This window comes from Aphelocoma coerulescens, unplaced genomic scaffold, assembly GCF_041296385.1.
Source record: "Aphelocoma coerulescens isolate FSJ_1873_10779 unplaced genomic scaffold, UR_Acoe_1.0 HiC_scaffold_73, whole genome shotgun sequence".
Classification (NCBI taxonomy): domain Eukaryota; kingdom Metazoa; phylum Chordata; class Aves; order Passeriformes; family Corvidae; genus Aphelocoma; species Aphelocoma coerulescens.
Window position 1 is genome coordinate 459,108 of NW_027184060.1, and position 23,510 is coordinate 482,617.

The following is a 23,510-nucleotide window of genomic DNA, read 5'->3' on the forward strand; positions in this document are numbered from 1 at the left end:
TGGATGTGGAAGAGTCTATTGAGGATATGGAGGTGGATGTGGAGGACGTCATCGAGAATATGGAGGTTGATGTGGAGGATGAAATTGAGGACATGGACGTTGATGTGGAGGACAACATCGAGGACATGGACATTGATGTGAAGGACAACATCAAGGATGCGGAGGTCAATGAGAAAGAGAAGGAGCAGCCCATGATCCTGCGATGAAAATGGACCCTCCAGCAGCCGGACAGGCAGATGTTGGCCATGCCCTGCCCACAGGCAGAGTGGGTCCCCTGCCGCCAGGCTGGGGCTGGGCTGGCCGGCCCCGCTCAGGAACACACCAGCCCTATGCCAGTGCTTGGGGCCCAGCTCCCAGCCCCAGCCAGGCTCAGTGCTCAGGGGAGTCCTGCTCTGCCAGCGTGTGCCAGCCTGGGGACACAGGCAACAGCCCGCAGTGACCATGCTGCTTCCTTTTTACCAGGACTGACAGAGACTATGGCCACAGCTCTGTAAATACGTTCTGGATGTTAGCAAATAGTAAAGGCTAGAAAACAAGGGATACTGCTCAAGCCAAATGATCTCTAAAAAAAGGAATCGGGATGTATTGTTATGGACGTATTGTGATGTTGACTTTTCACATGTTACTTAATGTGAGATAAACTTCACCTGGATTCTGTAATGTAACACATGACATCGAATGTATATTGTTTATGTCGTCAATTAAGAAAAGATAGGCAGAGAATGTCTTCACTCTCCTTGTGTATCCTATAAGAGAAGAAGAAAACCAGAAACCAGAGAGAAGAATTCATGGAGAGAGCAGAGACATAGTGGAGCCAAGGAGGAAGATAAGGCTGATGGGATGATACATAGAAAAGCCGAAGAATTTATGAATCATGCATGACTGTAATGAATATGCAATAAGAGATGTACTTTTAAAGACGATCTTTTGGATGTAGAGGTGTGCCTTTGGCTCTCTGCCAAAGCACCCGGCCGTAATACCCTTTTTGCTATTGTCTCCTAATTGTCCCTTTTTTTTTTTTTTTTTTTTTTTTTTTTTTTTTTTTTTTAATTTTTACAAAGAGTGAACCTCGTTTTTCACAGTGACTCCGGTTCAGCCCCGGAGCGGAGCGGCCCGTGCTGCCCCGGGGCGCGCGGGGCTCGGCCGTGGGGCGCGCGGGGGGGAACGGACACACGGGCACCGGACACACGGACACGCGGACAAACGCTCCCAGCGCTTCAGCGGCAGCAGCGGCAGCAGCAGCAGCAGCGGCAGCAGCGGCAGCAGCGCAAAAGCAGCGAGTCCACGAACCCTCTGCGTCCCTTCTCCTGCTCCTCCTCTCCCTCTCCCAGTGTCTCGCACCCTCTCCCGCTCTCCCTTTCGTCCCCCAACCCCCCCTCCCGCGGCCTCCCTCTCCCCAGGCCCGGCCGGGCCATGCCCCCGGCCCGCCCCCGGCCCCGGGCGGGGCTGCCCCCTCCCCGCCCCCGGCCGTCCCGCCGCGGTCCCGCCTCCGCCCGGCTCTCGCCGTCCTGGCTGTGGCGCTGCTGGGCGGGCATCAGTGCCTGGCTCCTGGGCAGCATCGCCAGCCCCTGGCTCCGGCTGGCCCGACCCCTACCCCGGCCCCGGTCCCGGTCCCGGTCCCGGTCCCGGCCTCGGCTCCTCCCGGGGCCCGCCGGGGACACAGGCGGCGCGGCCGCTCCCGCCGCCTCCGCAGCGTCTTCCCCGCTCCGAGCTCCGCCGCTCTTGAGCGCGGCCGCCGGCCCCGAGCCGCCGGTGGCCCTTCCAAAAGAGCCCCCATGTGGGGATGGCCGGCCCGGGGCGGTTGAGCGGCGCTCGGGGGCCGTTCCTGGCCCCGGGCCGAGCGCTGACGGCCGCGTCTCGCCGGCAGGGAATGCGCTGCAGGGCCTGAAGGAGCCGTACCGGCTGGGTTCGCTGCTGGGGCGCGGCGGCTTCGGCAGCGTCTTCGCGGCCACGCGGCTCTCGGACGGCGCCCCGGTGAGTGGCGGGGCCGGCGGCGGGCGCAGGAGGCGGGGGGCAAAGGAGGAGGAGAAGGAGCATGGGGCTCGGCACGGCGGGCGGCGAGCTCAGCCCGCTGCTCCCCTTGCCTTGCAGGTGGCCATCAAACGGGTGCCGCGGAACCGCATCGGCCATTGGGGCGAGCTGGTGAGTGAGCGAGGGGCAGCGGGAGAAGCCGGGGCGCGACGGGCGGGGATGAGCCGAGGCCCGGCAGGGTGGAAGCCGCCAGAACGCCTCGAGGGAGAGCGGCCGTGGGGCCAGCGGAGGGCGCCGAGCGTCCCCGGCTGGCTGAGGACTTCCCGAGGTCTGGCACGGCATCAGCCCCGCTGACGGCATCGTGCTCCTCCCGCAGCCCGACGGCACCAGCGCACCACTCGAGGTCGTGCTGCTGCACAAGGTGTCCACCGGCTTCCCTGGCATCGTCCAGCTCCTCGAGTGGCTTGAGCTCCCCAACAACGTGGTGCTGGTGCTGGAGCGTCCGGAGCGGTCCCAGGACCTCCTTCATTTCATTCGGGCACGGGGCTTCCTGTGCGAGGAGGTGGCGCGGCACCTGTTCCGCCAGGTGCTGGAGGCCGTGCGGCACTGCACCAGCTGCGGGGTCCTGCACCGGGACATCAAACCAGAGAACATCCTGGTTGACCTGGCCACCGGGCAGGCCAAACTCATTGACTTTGGCTGTGGCACCTACCTGCAAGCTGCAGCCTACACCAGCTTTGCAGGTGAGCCCACGCAGGGGGAGGCTCCTGGTGGCAGCGTCTCGCGGTCCAACATCTCGCAGCCGAACCTGGCTGTGGCAGCAGGGATTCTCCCTTTTGCTGCCTGTTCTGGCAGTCTGAGTCTTCAGCCAAGTTGCTTGTGAGCTGGGGTGGCTGGGGGGCCATCTTCCAGCCCTGCTGGCAGCCTTCGCCAGCCCCTCTGCCCAGGACTGGTGCTGGGGCAGCCAGCATGACAAAAACACGCGGGGTGGGCGTAGCAGAGAAGGGGGGTCCAGAACCTGTGCAGCAGCTGGTTTGGTGTGCAGGCAAGAAAGGGCTTGGACTGCTCCGCTCGCCTTGTTTGCCTTGGCTTAAGAACGTTTTCTGGGGCAGTGCAGGCAGGGAGGACGAAGGCATGGGTTTTCCCCAGCATGGAGTGGGTTTTCCCCTTGCATGGAATGCTGGGGTCTTTTTCAGGGCTTCCGCTGCCCTCTTGCAACACCAGTGGTTTCTTTTCCAACCCCCAGTTTGTACACAAGTCACAGGTGCTGGCGAGAGGGCAGCGGGTCACACCGCGTGCCGCTGCTGCGGCCCCCGCATGCCCAGGGATGCTGGGGCGAGGCTCTGGGAGCAGGCAGCGTCCCCCTGAAGAACTCCATCTCTATTCCATAGGAACACCGTCCTACAGCCCCCCGGAATGGACCCTGTTAGGCTGGTACCACGGCGAGGCAGCGACCGTCTGGTCCCTGGGCATCGTGCTGCACCAGATGGTCTGCGGGGAGCACCCTTTCCGGAGGGGCTGGCACAGCACCTGGGGCCGGCTCTCGCTCCCACGACGGCTCTCTCCAGGTGGATCCTCGTCTCTGCAGCACGGGGGGAATAGCAGTGCTGGGAGGCAGCAGCGGGCTCAGGAGCATCCCGCACTGGCAGCTGCTGAGGAGGTGGCAATGTCCTGCTCTCCTGCTCTCCTCCAAAAGAAAGAATTGATGGCAAAGTTTAGGCACAGCCCTGAGCACACGCAGCATGGCCTGGCCATGGCAAGAGTGGGGCAAAGCGGACAGGAGCCTTCTGCAACTGACTGGCGCTTTCTGCTTTCTCTCCGCAGAGTGCCAGAATCTCATCCAACGATGTTTATCTGTGCTCTCCTCGGAAAGGCCCTCATTAGAAGACCTGTTGTGTGATCCTTGGATGCATGATATCCATGTGCCATAGGAGAAGGGAGAGAGCCACACGCACGCTTTGACCCAGGGAGCCGGTAAGTTCCAGCTGCACACGCGCCTTGGCAGGAAGCAGCAAAGAAGGGCAGAGATTTTGTCCTGCCTGAATCGCTGCGCAGGGCTCCTCAGCTGGGCACGCGCAGCCCTGCTGCTGGAGCTGAGCTGCTCTTCCCAGCACTGGTGGCCCCCATGCCAGCTGCTTTTGCTTGTTCTGCTTCAGCGACAGCCGGGGCCCTGGGCAGAGCACTGACAGCCTGCTCCAGCCCCAGGGAAGAAGGAGCCCCTGGAGAAGCTGTGCCAGGTGCGGCTCCTGCTGCCGGAGACATGGAGGGTGACATCAAGGATGACAAGCTCTTCCTCCACCTGGCAAGCTGAAGATGATGGACTTCAATTGTGGCACCTTCTCCAAAGCCAGGCTCCACAGCGAATTTGCAGATGAGTCCACACGCAGGGGGATGCTCCCAGATTTGTGCATTGCACAGCCTGGCCGGGAAGCAAAGGTTTCCCCCTTTGCTGGGGCGGATGCAACCAATTCTTCAGTCGGCTGCCAAGCTGCTTTTCGGCACAGCTGGCGGGAGGGGCTGGGGTGGTTCCGAAATGGGAGTTGGCTCCTGGCCCTGCCAACAGCCCCGAGCACCCAGCGTGCCGCAGGCTGGGGCTGGGGCAGCCAGCCCGACATAAACAAAGCCCCATGGCGAGCACAGGTGGGACTCCAGAGGCTGTACACACCTTGCTCTGCAGGCAAGGAGGGGCTTGGGCTGCTCCACTGCCCTTGTTGGCTTTGGGCTCAGCATGACTTTTGGGGGGCAGTGCAGGGGGGAAGGGAGAAAGCGTGGGCTGCCCTGGCCCGTGGGTGGGTTATTCCTCAGCATGTAGGGCTTGGGCCTTCCTCATACCCCTGATGGAGAGGAGATTTTTTTACATTTTTCCTTGTTTCCCCTTTTTGTCTGTAATCTCTTTTCATTGATGTGTTGTTTGTTTTGTTAAAGGAAGCGTTCTAGGTGGTGTCCGGTCTGGATGGGGAAGCGCTTGGGAGCAGCTGCAGCATGGGTGGGACGTGCCCTTGGAGAAGGCTGAGGATAGCGTTTGGGAGCAGCTTTTCTTCCAGTGGCAGGTGGCGTGAGGTGGGTGCCCGTCCTCTTGGCACGGCTGGGATAAGGGCTTTTGGGAGGTGGCAGCGAGCGCAGCGGCATCCTGCTCTGGGCAGCTGCTGAGGAGGTGGCTGTGCCACGGCCGGCTGCAGGCTGGGCACGTGTCCTGCCCTCCTGCTCTCCTGCCAGAGGCAGCAATGCTGGGCAGCTTTGGGCAGCGCTCTGAGCGCGGCCAGCACGGCCTGGGCACCGCGGGCAGCTGGGACAAGGGGGACGGGAGCCTTCAGCTGACGGGCGCTTTCTGCTTTCTCTCCTTGCAGCCGGGCTCTGTGGATGCTGAGGCTGCTCTGGGCTCTGCCAGGGCTCTGCTGCGGCTCAGCCCCGGGGCCACGAGAAGCCAAAGAAGAAACGCCGTGACCTGCAGCAGAGACGTGCTTGAGCATTCTGGCAGTGCAGCTCAAGTTTGCAGAGCGTGCACCTCCAGGGGAACACATGCCACCCCCAAAAAATAAACTTGTTCAGTAACTTCTGAAATGAAATCAGTCTGGGATGACCCCCAATGCCATTTTTCAGCTTGCTCAAGCTGAAGCTCAGCTCTTCTCTGAACAGTTCTCTCCCCCACCTGCCTTTTGCTCCACAAGTGCTCCCTCTTTCCCCCAGTGAGTTCCCAGCTCACCGCAGTCCCCATTGCACTGTAGCCTTCCTTGATGCCCGTGGCCACGAGGAAGAGTGAGCCCCAGGTTTAGGGACTCATGCTGTCACTGGCTGAAGAACAGCAATGTCTCAGAGGTCTGCTGAGATTTGGGGGTCATTCAGAGCTGCTCTCCAGGCCTCAGCTCTGCTCACTGCTGGGTTCCCACTTCCTTTTCCTCGTTCTTCACAGAGCAGGATGAGCTCTGGGAATGCCCTTGACCCTCGCCACTCTTCCCAGCCCAGCCACCCAGCCCAGTTAGGCTTAAGCTGGAGCTTCTCTGTCTCCTCTGGCACCCCAGTGCAGTCCCCTCTGCGGGGAGCAGCAGCCCCAGAGCACAGCACACAACAGTGCAGGCCGCAGCCGGAGCAGCTCCCCTGCAGCCATGGCTTGGCTCTTTGTGGCAACCAAATGCTCCCTGTGTGCAGCTGTCCCTGGAGGATGGCCCCAGGGCAGAGCCCAGCCGGGCTCCCAGTGCATCCCCTGAAGCTTGGTGCAGCGCTCCCAGAGCTGAGCTTAACGCTGAGCACCCAGAGCTGTGGCTCGCAGTCGGTGTTTGCAAGCGTTGTGTTCTCATCTCCTGCAACCTGTGGGCAAAAGGAGCTGTGCGGCCGGGCCAGCACCGCCCCTCTGGCCAGTGACACGGCTGAAGGTCTTTGCTGTTGCCGAGGAGCCGGCATTAAGCCTTAGCAGGGCCTGGCACCTGTGGAGCCGGATCTCGCCCGCTGTCCGGGACTCGCTGCCCACCAACCGCCCCCACCCGCCGCGCTCCGTTCTGCAGGGACAGAAGGCTCTGGCTGTTCCAGGCTTTCCATCACGTCTGTGTACCTGTGGATGTGGAATGCACATGGAGAGGGAAAGTGTCAGTCCCGGTGCTTGTGCACTCCTTCTTCAGATACCAGACACATCTATGGGCAGCCCCTATGTGCACAGATGGATTAAAAGGATGGGCATGGATAGAGATTTCCCACAGAGCTCTTGCTTTGGCGGAACTCACCTTGTAAGCTGGCGGCCAGGGGATGTTTTTTCCCAGCTCTGTGTCAGTAGGTGTCCAAGAGCTGAAGGGAGCAGCATTTAGAAGCAGTTTCCAGACTTCTAAGGCAGGAAGCAGAGCTGACAAACATCCGTGGAACTCGCTGTATTCATCGGGAGGGGCTGCTGCTTCTTTAGGAATATGGCACAAGGGAGACATGAGACTAGGAGAAATCCCAGCTCTCTGTGGATTTGTGCAAAGGGGGAGCAGCAGAAACACTTTGTGTCTGCTTTTGGGGACACAAGGTCCAAGGAGCTGCAGTGGCAGAGGGTGACCTGGGCTGGTGGCCAGTGAGGTCCTGTTTCAGGACATCCTGGAGGGGCACAGGACAAAGCTCCAAGCACCCACAGCCACACTGCTGAAGTCTCTGGGATGCTGCACATCCTCCAGGAAAAGCTGCTGTCACACATCCCACTGGGGTTGATAATCTCTATTTGTGAGATTTTAGGTCCATGTTACAAACTGCAATAGTTTTACCCTCAAGACACAAGTCATGCCCAATTCATATTTCAATTTCCTATTGCTTCAGCCACAATTTAAATTTACAATATTGGAAACAAACCTCATAATCTTTAAAAAAGGCTGAAGAGCTCAGTTAGATGGATCCACACCATCAGCACATTTGCAAAGTAAATACCTCAGTTCTCTTTGTAAAAAGACCTCTTAATCCAGAGTTACAGAAGATTTTCCACTACACATTTGGGGTTTGATTTTATCTTTTTCTTTTATTTATTTAGTTTTTTCCCCATTATTTTAAACGGAAAACATGTCCTAAAAAAGGAGTATCCTTTACTCCTTGTTCCCGTGTGGAGCAGCTCCCTTCCCGCTGGCTGAGCTGCTCAGGCAGAGCCCGGCAGCTCCTGACCCTGCAGGGTTGAGGCTTTTCCCCGTTGCTGTGCACAGAGTGATGGAGCAGCACTGCTGAACACGAGGCCACACAGAGGGACCAGAAGCAGCTGCCTTTGTCCCCCTGCAGCTCCAAGGCCCAATCTCAGAGCAGACACGGCTGGCAGAGACTCGCAGGCTCCCTGTTTGCTGTGCTGCCCCACTTGTGAGCGGCCCAGCTTTGCGTGAGGCACAGGGAGAACAAGGGGCAGCTCCCTGCCAGCCCCGCAGCCCAGGCACCCCTCGGGCCCCGGGGCTTGGGGCACTGTCAGCACCCGCTGCTCCAGCGCCCGCTCCTGCTGGCACTGACAGCAACACCCAAACTGTGGCTGATCCCGAGGGAGCAGCAGCAGGGCCTGGAGCTGATCCCTGACTCTGGGGCAGGGCTGGACAAATGACCCCCACAGCAGCAGCAGCAGCAGCAGCAAATGGAGCTGACTTTCAGCACAGCCCCTGCCGCTGTTCCCTCCCGTTGGCAGCGGTGTCACAGCAGCCTGGGGCACCTGGGAGCCCTCAGTGCCAGCAGGGACTGGAGATGGCAGCCCTGGGCTCCTGGAGGGTGTGCAAGGAGCAGAGGTGGGCACTCCCTGTCCATGTGGAGCTTGCAGGTGGAAAAGGCTGCTGTGAGCAGGCAGCTCGGAGGGCAGAGAAAGGAGGGTCTCGAGCACTGGAGCTGTGCCAGTGCCACAGCCCTGGGCAGCAGCCACCGAGCCCCGGGGGCACAGAGGGCACAGCAAGAGGGACAAAAGCAGTCAAGGGCACAGACTGGGAAGGGCGAGAGCTGGGAGCAGGAACAGCTGCTTCATTGCACTCTTGGAGAAAGCTCTTGGCTGTTTCAAAGCGCTGAAAGGCGTGAAGAGCACAGAGGAGGCCACAGCAAACAATGCTTCTGTTTTCACAGCCTCCCCTCTCCGTGTGCCAGAAGGAATTGGATGAACTGTATTCTTGTCTCCGAGTCGTCTCGTTCAGCATGAGCAGCTCAGCACCAGGAGCTGAAGGAGCTGAAGCCTTAGGCCACAAGCTGAAGCCTTAGGCCACAAGCCTTAGGCTGAGCAAGAGGAGCCTTTTTGACCAAAGTAATGCTGCTAACATGGACCTGGCTGAATCCTGGAATTACAGAATCCTTTCTGTTGGAAAAGACCTCTGAGCTCATCAAGTCCAACTGTTAATCCAGCACTGTCAAGCCCAGTACTAAACCACATCCCTGAAGTGCCAAGGCCTGGACAAGAGGCCTGACTGAGGCCTGAACAACAGGCCCTGAGCCAAAGGTGACCTCTGGATGAACCTTCCAACCAAAGGTTCTTTGTATCTCCTCATTACTGAAATTTGCATGATCATTAGCGCTGTGATTGATGTATCCCCTCATTAGTGAAACATGTATTGACCTTTCTGTGTTTAGAAGCCAGACAAGGCCATGAAATCCAACATCTGGCCTTGTTTGGGGCTGTATGGTCAAAGTCAGCTCCCTTGGCTCCTCCTTGAGCCCTGGCCAGGCTTAGGAGGAAGCCAAGAGGAGGATGAAAGCAGATGTTCCCGCACTAGAAGTGCTGTCAGTTTGTTTCTCCAGCACTGTCAAAGCTGGGCCCTCTCCCAGCGGAGTTGGAGCCTCAGCTGTGGCTGGAGGCAGCTGCAGGAATTCCCAGTGTCCGGGAGTGGCTCTCCAGTCCTTGGCTGGGACAGCTTCCCCCAGCTGATGGGTGGCTCTGGGGGATGGTAAAGTCTGAGGGTCACTGGGGCTGGATCTTGGTTAATCACTGCAGGCAATCTTTGGCACTGATGATTGGGGGCATTGCTGAGCTGCTCCTGCTGTGATTCTTTGCTAATGATTATGTGCTTTGCTGAGCTTATGCTTCTGTGACTTTTTGCAGATTTGCATTTTATAAATTGCACAGTTCCTTCAGTTGGTGTCTGTGTCTTTGGTGCTGACCCTGCCCACCAGCAAATCAGGGCCCTGTCCTGCCTGAGTGTTACCTGGGAAGACAAAAACCCTCACTCCAAATGTCCCCCCTTCCTCCTTGTTCCCCCCACTTTATACACTGAGCATGGTGTCCTGTGGTCTGGGATATCCCTGGGGTCAGTTGGAGTCACCTGTCCTGGCTGTGACCCCTGCCAAGCTCCCCCGCACCCCCAGCCCCTCCCCAGCGTGGCCGAACGAGGGGCAGGAAAGGCCTTGGCTCTGTGCAAGCTCAGCAAGAACAAAACCATCTCTGTGTGAGCAACGCTGTGCTCAGCACAGAGCCAAACACAGCCCCAGAGAAAGGCCTGGCAAGGAAATTCCCTCTGCCCCAGCCCACAGCAGCACCCCATGGCCACCCACCATCACCACGGCTCCACGGGTTCCTTTCCATGGCCCCGGCCCTGGCCATGGGACGTTGGGCTGGTGGCCACGGCAGCCGACTGTGGCCCAGGGCTCCATGCCCGTGTCCATGGCAGCAGTGCCCGGCCACGGGCCCTGAGTGCAGGTGACCGTGCCAATCCCCATGGCAGCGGGGCCAAGCGTTGGTGTCGGTGGCACCAAAGTGAGGAACGGGTCCCTGTGGCCGCTGCCGTGGCACCTGAGGGCATCAGCGAGTGTCAGTGCAATTGTAGCTGGCACCAGCCCCGGCACCGCTCTGTCCTGAGGGCTGCCATGGCAGCCGAGGGCAGCCACAGGTCTGCGGGCAAGTGGCCACGGACCCTGAGTGCAGCAGTGGGTCCTGGGGGGGTTTCCAAGGGAACTGGAACTGATGAGGGTTGCCATGGCATCCAACCCCCTGGGATGTCACACAGCCACCCTGGGATGTCACACAGCCAACCTGTGATGTCACAACTCATTCTGTGATGTCACATAGACGACACTCTGTGATGTCACAGCTGACTCTATGATGTTGTACAGCTCCCCTGTGATGTCACACAAGCACCCCATGATGTCACAGTCCTATCTGTGATGTCACACCAGCACCCTGTGATGTCACAGCCGTCTCTGTGATGTCATAGTCTGCCCTGTGTTCAGAGCCCAATCCCAGGCACAGAGGTGTTACCAAAACTTCAGTGAAACAAAACCTCCTCAGCACCAGCGCAGCACGAAGCAGCAGCATTCTTTATTGGGCCGGATGCACGAGGGGAGAGCCCCTCCCAAGGTCGTGTGTGCCGAGTTCAGGAATGTTCCTGTTTGCAGACTGTGTTTCACACACACATTCCCAGATTGTCCCACAAGAAACACACACACGATAATCATTTCCCCAAAATCATTGCATATTTCCCCCACCCCTTTGCACATCCATTCTTCTGCCCTGGGGGTCTCTTTGGGGGTCCCTGGTGGTCGGTGACCCCAAAGCCAGCCCTGACTGCCCGGTGAACTGGTGAAAGTTGGCACACCTGGGCTGGTTGCTGCCTACAGAATCAGCCTTGTGCGGTTCCATGGCCAGTGGCTTTTGGAGAAGAAGCATTGTATGAACCCACCAGGTGCAAACGGTTTTTCATCTGGCAAATTTCCCCCCCTTGGAGGGTTGGGAAGCTTCTCTTCCCTTCAAGCCTTCGTAAGCCGCACTCTGCTCCTTTACTCACATCCCGCGAGTTCCTCAGCTGCTTTCACAACCATGTTCTTTACACAGCTCAAAGCAAGTGTCATAAGCACAAGTATTGCTGTGATCCCAGTTAGACTTTGCAAAAGTCAGGCCAACCATCAGTCAGAGAAAATCCAAGTCCTTGAAATATTTTATCCAGTTACTGTCTAACCCTCCCCTTAAATCCCTGCTGGATGCAGCAACTGATTTTATCCTCGCTCCCTGATCACCCAATCCAGCATCACATTTGGAATGTGCACACAACAAGTGTTGCTGTTCCAGTTCAAGAATCCACATACTCCCTGTCCATGTCACAGCAATAGGGCTAAAGCCAATCTGCTCTGTAAGGTCATTTTAGCTGTGGCTGGCAATTGTTCCTTTATTTCAGCAAACCCCAAAGGAGCTGCATTCCCTCAAGTTTCCATCTGCAGAGCCCAATGGTGTGTGGCTGGTCTGTTCCTAAAGGCAGATCTTTGCGGAGCAGAGATGGATTCTAAAATCCATCCCGCTGTAGTTCCCGCACTGGGATGTTTCCAAGTTCCATCCCCTTTAACCTTTCCCCACAGTCGGGTTCCCGGTAGTGACTCCTTGCACGAGGGACGGAACGTTAATACCCCCAGTGTCCATGGTGCTCCTGATTCTCCCAGGGCCAAAAGTGTGCTCCAAATTCCATCACTTCCCACCCATCCTGGGGCTCCTAAGGATCTGACCGCATCCTGCTGACACTCTGTGCCTCTCCAAGGCTCGTTGGTTGTTGGCTGAGCCCAGGTGTCACTGAGAAAGGCAGAATCATTTCTACAAACACAGCCCAGCCTCAGAGCCTGGGCCACAGCCAGGAGCCGCTGGACCTCAGGATTCCAAACAGCTCAAGTGTCTGTCCCAGGGCAATCCCGCTTTTCCTTTGTCCTGGGATCCTTTGGCCTTGACCTTGTTAAATCAGGATATTTTATACCCACCTGTAAGGGGTCCCGTGGAAGGCCTGGGCTCCCTTCCCAGCCCAGACACCCCTGAACTGGCTGGAAACATTCCCATTGTCCTGTCTGAGGGTGATTCCATACTGCTGGAATTTGACAGCCCCAGGGGGTATCAGTGCAATCTGTCAGCTGATCAATATTCCCTGAGGTAATTTCCAGATCCAGTTTGGAAATGTTACAATTCTCAGCAGTATCGTTCTTATGTGCCCATGGTAAGGAATATTCTCCTTCCATCCCTGTCCAGGTACCCTGGGTGCTATTTCCTTCCCACAAGTGTTCCCAGATTTTTGTCAAATTGCTGACTGAAGCTCCCCACGGAACTGGATTTTCTGCACAGGTTGGTGTTGGCAAACAAGCTGTTACAGGGGTCACATTCTGTCATCTGCCAACATCTTGCACTGACTTTGAAAACCGCATTTCCCTTCCCAGAAGTCAGGAACATCGTTTCTATTATTATTATAGATACACAATTATTGATCATCTTCATCTAGATCCAATAAATAGTATCCCCTTAGAAAATCCTATTCAATACCTAAAACAATAGGATTGATGTAAAACCCCAAACCCCACGGTGTCAGTCTTGTTTCTGCTGTGTGTCATGTGTACTCGCTGGTTTTACCCGCATGTGATGAACCCTGAGTTTGATTCCTTCTACCTTGAGTGCAGGGTAGGTTACCAGGAGGACTTGAGATGGTCCCTTCCACTTTGGCTGGATTGTTCCAAAATTCCAGGTTCTGATGCACACCGCATCTCCTGGTTGGAAAGGATGTACAGGCGAGTCCAGCCCCAATGATCTGTTGAGAACCATGCACCTTTTAAGGCTTACAAGAGTTAGTCCCAGTGCTATTAAATATTCATTGCAGCAAAACTTCTGAGCCTTCCCTTGTCTTGTTGGTGCCACATGGGAAAGCTTCTGGCCATCCAGAAAAAGTATCCACCAATGCCAAAATGTGCCAGTCCCCCTTCTGCCTGGGCAGTTCTGCAAAATCAGTTGGCCAAGATCACCTGGTGATTCCCATGTAACGAGCCCTGGAGGCAGCCTTCTTCCTTCAAAACCAATCACATCTTTCTCAACAACTGATCTATTATTTTTTGCCATTTTTGTGCTTACAAGATGCCTTTGTAAACTGGCCACCATATTCTCCATTTCCTAATGTGTTTCCTGATGGTTTAGTTCCATTATACATTAATTGTGGAGCTACAATTACCTGCCCACACGGGGTTACCGATCACCTGCTGGGATTTTCCGTAGCTGCTGCTGATGGGGCTGACTGCCTGTCCTGATCACTGGAATCTGGCTTTTGTTGCAGAACATTCCAGTTTTTGCTAGGTATTAGTGCAAGGAGAGCTTTTTCAGCACCCTCTTGAGCTGTTTGGTCAGCCAATGGATTCCCTGGATTAACTGGGGAGTCTCCAAACCCATGGGCTTTACAAGGGCATCAGGGCCACTTCTTTTGGCTTTGGCACACTCTGCAGTAGGTGACTGATTTCTTTTTGTACTCACTGGAGACCTCTGTGTCCTTTCCTTCCATGTGGCTCCCTGGGCGTCTATTATTCCAAACCCAGATTTCAAATCAGTCCATATGTTCACCCTTTTTCCTTCAGTGATTTCTAGGAAAGGTCATTCATTCTGCTTTTTGTGCTGCTGTGTTCAAAGCTAAAGCCTGGGCTTCTATGACCTGGGTTGAGGTTCCCACTGCACACCCAGCTGCCCGTTTTCCACCCGTACCACGCTGCTCCCACCAGGGTGCAGGTCCAGTGCTGGCTCCTGGATGGGATTGCTGTGGAGGTCCCAGAGTCTGCCAGAACACACTTGTTCCATGGATCCCAGGCAGTCATAGCACAAAGACTCCAACCCTTCTCTTAGAAGGGACTCGAACACTTCCCTGTTCCAACCTTGGGTACCTTGAACCAAACCCTGCAAAGCTTTTGCTGCACCTTACAGGCAGGTCAACAGTTTACACCGGGAAAGGAAAAGGTGCCTTTATCTTACCAGGGGTCTTTCTCTGCCCTCTGTGCACAGGGACCCCCAGCCCGGGGCGGCCGTGCCAGCACCCCCAGGAACACCCAGATCTGGCAGCACTTTGCTCAGCTGCCCTTTCCAGAAACGGAACCATCTCCTTCCCGAGACAATTCAACCTCTACCTCTACCCAAGATCATTTTCTACACACTGCTGATCAGAAATGTTCCTCTGCACTTCCTCCACCACAAACATCCCCACAGCCCTGGAAGAGATAGCAGGGGCATCATTAAAGCCTCCACAAACACTGCACAGGCACCCAGCATCATCAGCTTTCCTTCTTTGGCATTCAGGCTCCGTGCACTGCTCCTGTTCATGTCCTCCTCCTCTCTCCAGAACGGTGGCAACCGCAGAGCTCCCAGGCAATCCCAAGGCCAGTGCCTTCCATGGCTTGTTGGACACGCGCATGGCTGATGGCCCTGTTGTTCCCAGGGAAGCTGCAGAGTGCCAGAGGGGGCCATGAAGTTGCTGAGGGCACTGGAGCACCTCCCTTGTGGGGAAAGGCTGAGCAAGTTGGGGCTGTTGAGGCTGGAGAAGAGAAGCTTGTGTGGAGAGCTCAGAGCCCCTTCCCAGTGTGTGAGGGGGCTACAGGGAAGCGGGAGAGCGACTCTTCCTCGGGAGCTGTAGGGACAGGACAAGGAGTAATGGGATGAAAATGAAAGAGACTTGGAATAGATTTGATGATGGGAAGAAGTTCTTTACTGCCAGGGTGGTGGTCCCTGGCACGGGCTGTGCAGAGAGGCTGAGGACGCCCCATCCCTGGGAACATCCAAGGCCAGGCTGGACAAGCTCCGCAGCAACCTGCTCAGCTGGGAGGTTGTTCAGCTTGGAAGCAGATGATCTTGAGGGTCACTTCCAAGCCAAACCATTCAAGGATTGGATCACTCTATGATCCCCATGTCCCACCATGGAGTGGCCCTGAAACTTCTGCGACATCACAGACTGTTCCAGATGGAACATGCAGGACCTGGAAACGAACACAGTGGACAATGCACCCGCTGCCAGTGGTCAGTTCTCACTCGCTCTTCGCTACATCTGTCGGTGCTGAGCTGTTCCCGCTGCCTGGACTTCTCCTGCCTGCACTGAAGCACCAATCGCAGCAGGACGTCCACTCCTGTCCCAGCCAAGGTACAGTGCCATTCCAGGGAGGTGGACACACCCTGAGCGAGTGGGTGGACTGCAGCCCTGTGGGGATGGGGTGGGACAGGGAGCCCACTGAGAGCTTGTGCTCCCTGATGCAGCGTGCCAGAGACACCGTAGAGGACATGGAAGTGGCCATGGTGGTGGATAGGGAAGAAATGATGGAGGTGGATGTGGAAGAGTCTATTGAGGATATGGAGGTGGATGTGGAGGACGTCATCGAGAATATGGAGGTTGATGTGGAGGATGAAATTGAGGACATGGACGTTGATGTGGAGGACAACATCGAGGACATGGACATTGATGTGAAGGACAACATCAAGGATGCGGAGGTCAATGAGAAAGAGAAGGAGCAGCCCATGATCCTGCGATGAAAATGGACCCTCCAGCAGCCGGACAGGCAGATGTTGGCCATGCCCTGCCCACAGGCAGAGTGGGTCCCCTGCCGCCAGGCTGGGGCTGGGCTGGCCGGCCCCGCTCAGGAACACACCAGCCCTATGCCAGTGCTTGGGGCCCAGCTCCCAGCCCCAGCCAGGCTCAGTGCTCAGGGGAGTCCTGCTCTGCCAGCGTGTGCCAGCCTGGGGACACAGGCAACAGCCCGCAGTGACCATGCTGCTTCCTTTTTACCAGGACTGACAGAGACTATGGCCACAGCTCTGTAAATACGTTCTGGATGTTAGCAAATAGTAAAGGCTAGAAAACAAGGGATACTGCTCAAGCCAAATGATCTCTAAAAAAAGGAATCGGGATGTATTGTTATGGACGTATTGTGATGTTGACTTTTCACATGTTACTTAATGTGAGATAAACTTCACCTGGATTCTGTAATGTAATACATGACATCGAATGTATATTGTTTATGTCGTCAATTAAGAAAAGATAGGCAGAGAATGTCTTCACTCTCCTTGTGTATCCTATAAGAGAAGAAGAAAACCAGAAACCAGAGAGAAGAATTCATGGAGAGAGCAGAGACATAGTGGAGCCAAGGAGGAAGATAAGGCTGATGGGATGATACATAGAAAAGCCGAAGAATTTATGAATCATGCATGACTGTAATGAATATGCAATAAGAGATGTACTTTTAAAGACGATCTTTTGGATGTAGAGGTGTGCCTTTGGCTCTCTGCCAAAGCACCCGGCCGTAATACCCTTTTTGCTATTGTCTCCTAATTGTCCCTTTTATTTTTTTTTTTTTTTTTTTTAATTTTTACAAAGAGTGAACCTCGTTTTTCACAGTGACTCCGGTTCAGCCCCGGAGCGGAGCGGCCCGTGCTGCCCCGGGACGCGCGGGGCTCGGCCGTGGGGCGCGCGGGGGGGAACGGACACACGGGCACCGGACACACGGACACGCGGACAAACGCTCCCAGCGCTTCAGCGGCAGCAGCGGCAGCAGCAGCAGCAGCGGCAGCAGCGGCAGCAGCGCAAAAGCAGCGAGTCCACGAACCCTCTGCGTCCCTTCTCCTGCTCCTCCTCTCCCTCTCCCAGTGTCTCGCACCCTCTCCCGCTCTCCCTTTCGTCCCCCAACCCCCCCTCCCGCGGCCTCCCTCTCCCCAGGCCCGGCCGGGCCATGCCCCCGGCCCGCCCCCGGCCCCGGGCGGGGCTGCCCCCTCCCCGCCCCCGGCCGTCCCGCCGCGGTCCCGCCTCCGCCCGGCTCTCGCCGTCCTGGCTGTGGCGCTGCTGGGCGGGCATCAGTGCCTGGCTCCTGGGCAGCATCGCCAGCCCCTGGCTCCGGCTGGCCCGACCCCTACCCCGGCCCCGGTCCCGGTCCCGGTCCCGGTCCCGGCCTCGGCTCCTCCCGGGGCCCGCCGGGGACACAGGCGGCGCGGCCGCTCCCGCCGCCTCCGCAGCGTCTTCCCCGCTCCGAGCTCCGCCGCTCTTGAGCGCGGCCGCCGGCCCCGAGCCGCCGGTGGCCCTTCCAAAAGAGCCCCCATGTGGGGATGGCCGGCCCGGGGCGGTTGAGCGGCGCTCGGGGGCCGTTCCTGGCCCCGGGCCGAGCGCTGACGGCTGCGTCTCGCCGGCAGGGAATGCGCTGCAGGGCCTGAAGGAGCCGTACCGGCTGGGTTCGCTGCTGGGGCGCGGCGGCTTCGGCAGCGTCTTCGCGGCCACGCGGCTCTCGGACGGCGCCCCGGTGAGTGGCGGGGCCGGCGGCGGGCGCAGGAGGCGGGGGGCAAAGGAGGAGGAGAAGGAGCATGGGGCTCGGCACGGCGGGCGGCGAGCTCAGCCCGCTGCTCCCCTTGCCTTGCAGGTGGCCATCAAACGGGTGCCGCGGAACCGCATCGGCCATTGGGGCGAGCTGGTGAGTGAGCGAGGGGCAGCGGGAGAAGCCGGGGCGCGACGGGCGGGGATGAGCCGAGGCCCGGCAGGGTGGAAGCCGCCAGAACGCCTCGAGGGAGAGCGGCCGTGGGGCCAGCGGAGGGCGCCGAGCGTCCCCGGCTGGCTGAGGACTTCCCGAGGTCTGGCACGGCATCAGCCCCGCTGACGGCATCGTGCTCCTCCCGCAGCCCGACGGCACCAGCGCACCACTCGAGGTCGTGCTGCTGCACAAGGTGTCCACCGGCTTCCCTGGCATCGTCCAGCTCCTCGAGTGGCTTGAGCTCCCCAACAACGTGGTGCTGGTGCTGGAGCGTCCGGAGCGGTCCCAGGACCTCCTTCATTTCATTCGGGCACGGGGCTTCCTGTGCGAGGAGGTGGCGCGGCACCTGTTCCGCCAGGTGCTGGAGGCCGTGCGGCACTGCACCAGCTGCGGGGTCCTGCACCGGGACATCAAACCAGAGAACATCCTGGTTGACCTGGCCACCGGGCAGGCCAAACTCATTGACTTTGGCTGTGGCACCTACCTGCAAGCTGCAGCCTACACCAGCTTTGCAGGTGAGCCCACGCAGGGGGAGGCTCCTGGTGGCAGCGTCTCGCGGTCCAACATCTCGCAGCCGAACCTGGCTGTGGCAGCAGGGATTCTCCCTTTTGCTGCCTGTTCTGGCAGTCTGAGTCTTCAGCCAAGTTGCTTGTGAGCTGGGGTGGCTGGGGGGCCATATTCCAGCCCTGCTGGCAGCCTTCGCCAGCCCCTCTGCCCAGGACTGGTGCTGGGGCAGCCAGCATGACAAAAACACGCGGGGTGGGCGTAGCAGAGAAGGGGGGTCCAGAACCTGTGCAGCAGCTGGTTTGGTGTGCAGGCAAGAAAGGGCTTGGACTGCTCCGCTCGCCTTGTTTGCCTTGGCTTAAGAACGTTTTCTGGGGCAGTGCAGGCAGGGAGGACGAAGGCATGGGTTTTCCCCAGCATGGAGTGGGTTTTCCCCTTGCATGGAATGCTGGGGTCTTTTTCAGGGCTTCCGCTGCCCTCTTGCAACACCAGTGGTTTCTTTTCCAACCCCCAGTTTGTACACAAGTCACAGGTGCTGGCAAGAGGGCAGCGGGTCACACCGCGTGCCGCTGCTGCGGCCCCCGCATGCCCAGGGATGCTGGGGCGAGGCTCTGGGAGCAGGCAGCGTCCCCCTGAAGAACTCCATCTCTATTCCATAGGAACACCGTCCTACAGCCCCCCGGAATGGACCCTGTTAGGCTGGTACCACGGCGAGGCAGCGACCGTCTGGTCCCTGGGCATCGTGCTGCACCAGATGGTCTGCGGGGAGCACCCTTTCCGGAGGGGCTGGCACAGCACCTGGGGCCGGCTCTCGCTCCCACGACGGCTCTCTCCAGGTGGATCCTCGTCTCTGCAGCACGGGGGGAATAGCAGTGCTGGGAGGCAGCAGCGGGCTCAGGAGCATCCCGCACTGGCAGCTGCTGAGGAGGTGGCAATGTCCTGCTCTCCTGCTCTCCTCCAAAAGAAAGAATTGATGGCAAAGTTTAGGCACAGCCCTGAGCACACGCAGCATGGCCTGGCCATGGCAAGAGTGGGGCAAAGCGGACAGGAGCCTTCTGCAACTGACTGGCGCTTTCTGCTTTCTCTCCGCAGAGTGCCAGAATCTCATCCAACGATGTTTATCTGTGCTCTCCTCGGAAAGGCCCTCATTAGAAGACCTGTTGTGTGATCCTTGGATGCATGATATCCATGTGCCATAGGAGAAGGGAGAGAGCCACACGCACGCTTTGACCCAGGGAGCCGGTAAGTTCCAGCTGCACACGCGCCTTGGCAGGAAGCAGCAAAGAAGGGCAGAGATTTTGTCCTGCCTGAATCGCTGCGCAGGGCTCCTCAGCTGGGCACGCGCAGCCCTGCTGCTGGAGCTGAGCTGCTCTTCCCAGCACTGGTGGCCCCCATGCCAGCTGCTTTTGCTTGTTCTGCTTCAGCGACAGCCGGGGCCCTGGGCAGAGCACTGACAGCCTGCTCCAGCCCCAGGGAAGAAGGAGCCCCTGGAGAAGCTGTGCCAGGTGCGGCTCCTGCTGCCGGAGACATGGAGGGTGACATCAAGGATGACAAGCTCTTCCTCCACCTGGCAAGCTGAAGATGATGGACTTCAATTGTGGCACCTTCTCCAAAGCCAGGCTCCACAGCGAATTTGCAGATGAGTCCACACGCAGGGGGATGCTCCCAGATTTGTGCATTGCACAGCCTGGCCGGGAAGCAAAGGTTTCCCCCTTTGCTGGGGCGGATGCAACCAATTCTTCAGTCGGCTGCCAAGCTGCTTTTCGGCACAGCTGGCGGGAGGGGCTGGGGTGGTTCCGAAATGGGAGTTGGCTCCTGGCCCTGCCAACAGCCCCGAGCACCCAGCGTGCCGCAGGCTGGGGCTGGGGCAGCCAGCCCGACATAAACAAAGCCCCATGGCGAGCACAGGTGGGACTCCAGAGGCTGTACACACCTTGCTCTGCAGGCAAGGAGGGGCTTGGGCTGCTCCACTGCCCTTGTTGGCTTTGGGCTCAGCATGACTTTTGGGGGGCAGTGCAGGGGGGAAGGGAGAAAGCGTGGGCTGCCCTGGCCCGTGGGTGGGTTATTCCTCAGCATGTAGGGCTTGGGCCTTCCTCATACCCCTGATGGAGAGGAGATTTTTTTACATTTTTCCTTGTTTCCCCTTTTTGTCTGTAATCTCTTTTCATTGATGTGTTGTTTGTTTTGTTAAAGGAAGCGTTCTAGGTGGTGTCCGGTCTGGATGGGGAAGCGCTTGGGAGCAGCTGCAGCATGGGTGGGACGTGCCCTTGGAGAAGGCTGAGGATAGCGTTTGGGAGCAGCTTTTCTTCCAGTGGCAGGTGGCGTGAGGTGGGTGCCCGTCCTCTTGGCACGGCTGGGATAAGGGCTTTTGGGAGGTGGCAGCGAGCGCAGCGGCATCCTGCTCTGGGCAGCTGCTGAGGAGGTGGCTGTGCCACGGCCGGCTGCAGGCTGGGCACGTGTCCTGCCCTCCTGCTCTCCTGCCAGAGGCAGCAATGCTGGGCAGCTTTGGGCAGCGCTCTGAGCGCGGCCAGCACGGCCTGGGCACCGCGGGCGGCTGGGACAAGGGGGACGGGAGCCTTCAGCTGACGGGCGCTTTCTGCTTTCTCTCCTTGCAGCCGGGCTCTGTGGATGCTGAGGCTGCTCTGGGCTCTGCCAGGGCTCTGCTGCGGCTCAGCCCCGGGGCCACGAGAAGCCAAAGAAGAAACGCCGTGACCTGCAGCAGAGACGTGCTTGAGCATTCTGGCAGTGCAGCTCAAGTTTGCAGAGCGTGCACCTCCAGGGGAACACATGCCACCCCCAAAAAATAAACTTGTTCAGTAACTTCTGAAATGAAATCAGTCTGGGATGACCCCCAATGCCATTTTTCAGCTTGCTCAAGCTGAAGCTCAGCTCTTCTCTGAACAGTTCTCTCCCCCACCTGCCTTTTGCTCCACAAGTGCTCCCTCTTTCCCCCAGTGAGTTCCCAGCTCACCGCAGTCCCCATTGCACTGTAGCCTTCCTTGATGCCCGTGGCCACGAGGAAGAGTGAGCCCCAGGTTTAGGGACTCATGCTGTCACTGGCTGAAGAACAGCAATGTCTCAGAGGTCTGCTGAGATTTGGGGGTCATTCAGAGCTGCTCTCCAGGCCTCAGCTCTGCTCACTGCTGGGTTCCCACTTCCTTTTCCTCGTTCTTCACAGAGCAGGATGAGCTCTGGGAATGCCCTTGACCCTCGCCACTCTTCCCAGCCCAGCCACCCAGCCCAGTTAGGCTTAAGCTGGAGCTTCTCTGTCTCCTCTGGCACCCCAGTGCAGTCCCCTCTGCGGGGAGCAGCAGCCCCAGAGCACAGCACACAACAGTGCAGGCCGCAGCCGGAGCAGCTCCCCTGCAGCCATGGCTTGGCTCTTTGTGGCAACCAAATGCTCCCTGTGTGCAGCTGTCCCTGGAGGATGGCCCCAGGGCAGAGCCCAGCCGGGCTCCCAGTGCATCCCCTGAAGCTTGGTGCAGCGCTCCCAGAGCTGAGCTTAACGCTGAGCACCCAGAGCTGTGGCTCGCAGTCGGTGTTTGCAAGCGTTGTGTTCTCATCTCCTGCAACCTGTGGGCAAAAGGAGCTGTGCGGCCGGGCCAGCACCGCCCCTCTGGCCAGTGACACGGCTGAAGGTCTTTGCTGTTGCAGAGGAGCCGGCATTAAGCCTTAGCGGGGCCTGGCACCTGTGGAGCCGGATCTCGCCCGCTGTCCGGGACTCGCTGCCCACCAACCGCCCCCACCCGCCGCGCTCCGTTCTGCAGGGACAGAAGGCTCTGGCTGTTCCAGGCTTTCCATCACGTCTGTGTACCCGTGGATGTGGAATGCACATGGAGAGGGAAAGTGTCAGTCCCGGTGCTTGTGCACTCCTTCTTCAGATACCAGACACATCTATGGGCAGCCCCTATGTGCACAGATGGATTAAAAGGATGGGCATGGATAGAGATTTCCCACAGAGCTCTTGCTTTGGCGGAACTCACCTTGTAAGCTGGCGGCCAGGGGATGTTTTTTCCCAGCTCTGTGTCAGTAGGTGTCCAAGAGCTGAAGGGAGCAGCATTTAGAAGCAGTTTCCAGACTTCTAAGGCAGGAAGCAGAGCTGACAAACATCCGTGGAACTCGCTGTATTCATCGGGAGGGGCTGCTGCTTCTTTAGGAATATGGCACAAGGGAGACATGAGACTAGGAGAAATCCCAGCTCTCTGTGGATTTGTGCAAAGGGGGAGCAGCAGAAACACTTTGTGTCTGCTTTTGGGGACACAAGGTCCAAGGAGCTGCGGTGGCAGAGGGTGACCTGGGCTGGTGGCCAGTGAGGTCCTGTTTCAGGACATCCTGGAGGGGCACAGGACAAAGCTCCAAGCACCCACAGCCACACTGCTGAAGTCTCTGGGATGCTGCACATCCTCCAGGAAAAGCTGCTGTCACACATCCCACTGGGGTTGATAATCTCTATTTGTGAGATTTTAGGTCCATGTTACAAACTGCAATAGTTTTACCCTCAAGACACAAGTCATGCCCAATTCATATTTCAATTTCCTATTGCTTCAGCCACAATTTAAATTTACAATATTGGAAACAAACCTCATAATCTTTAAAAAAGGCTGAAGAGCTCAGTTAGATGGATCCACACCATCAGCACATTTGCAAAGTAAATACCTCAGTTCTCTTTGTAAAAAGACCTCTTAATCCAGAGTTACAGAAGATTTTCCACTACACATTTGGGGTTTGATTTTATCTTTTTCTTTTATTTATTTAGTTTTTTCCCCATTATTTTAAACGGAAAACATGTCCTAAAAAAGGAGTATCCTTTACTCCTTGTTCCCGTGTGGAGCAGCTCCCTTCCCGCTGGCTGAGCTGCTCAGGCAGAGCCCGGCAGCTCCTGACCCTGCAGGGTTGAGGCTTTTCCCCGTTGCTGTGCACAGAGTGATGGAGCAGCACTGCTGAACACGAGGCCACACAGAGGGACCAGAAGCAGCTGCCTTTGTCCCCCTGCAGCTCCAAGGCCCAATCTCAGAGCAGACACGGCTGGCAGAGACTCGCAGGCTCCCTGTTTGCTGTGCTGCCCCACTTGTGAGCGGCCCAGCTTTGCGTGAGGCACAGGGAGAACAAGGGGCAGCTCCCTGCCAGCCCCGCAGCCCAGGCACCCCTCGGGCCCCGGGGCTTGGGGCACTGTCAGCACCCGCTGCTCCAGCGCCCGCTCCTGCTGGCACTGACAGCAACACCCAAACTGTGGCTGATCCCGAGGGAGCAGCAGCAGGGCCTGGAGCTGATCCCTGACTCTGGGGCAGGGCTGGACAAATGACCCCCACAGCAGCAGCAGCAGCAGCAGCAAATGGAGCTGACTTTCAGCACAGCCCCTGCCGCTG

At 57.9% G+C, this 23,510-nt stretch overlaps 2 protein-coding genes across 2 annotated transcripts; both read left to right on the top strand.

Annotated features, from left to right (window-relative positions):
* The first annotated feature begins 202 nt into the window (after positions 1-202).
* LOC138102368 (serine/threonine-protein kinase pim-1-like) lies at positions 203-3,855 on the top strand. The gene is made up of 6 exons (XM_069000058.1): positions 203-265; positions 1,807-1,974; positions 2,092-2,142; positions 2,348-2,714; positions 3,363-3,475; positions 3,796-3,855. Exons 1-6 carry the CDS (start codon positions 203-205, stop codon positions 3,853-3,855), a joined length of 822 nt encoding a protein of 273 aa, XP_068856159.1.
* Positions 3,856-16,329: 12,474 nt separating this feature from the next.
* LOC138102369 (serine/threonine-protein kinase pim-1-like) lies at positions 16,330-19,296 on the top strand. Its single transcript, XM_069000059.1, has 6 exons — positions 16,330-16,339; positions 17,309-17,415; positions 17,533-17,583; positions 17,789-18,155; positions 18,804-18,916; positions 19,237-19,296. Exons 1-6 carry the CDS (start codon positions 16,330-16,332, stop codon positions 19,294-19,296), a joined length of 708 nt encoding a protein of 235 aa, XP_068856160.1.
* The last annotated feature ends 4,214 nt before the right edge of the window (positions 19,297-23,510 follow it).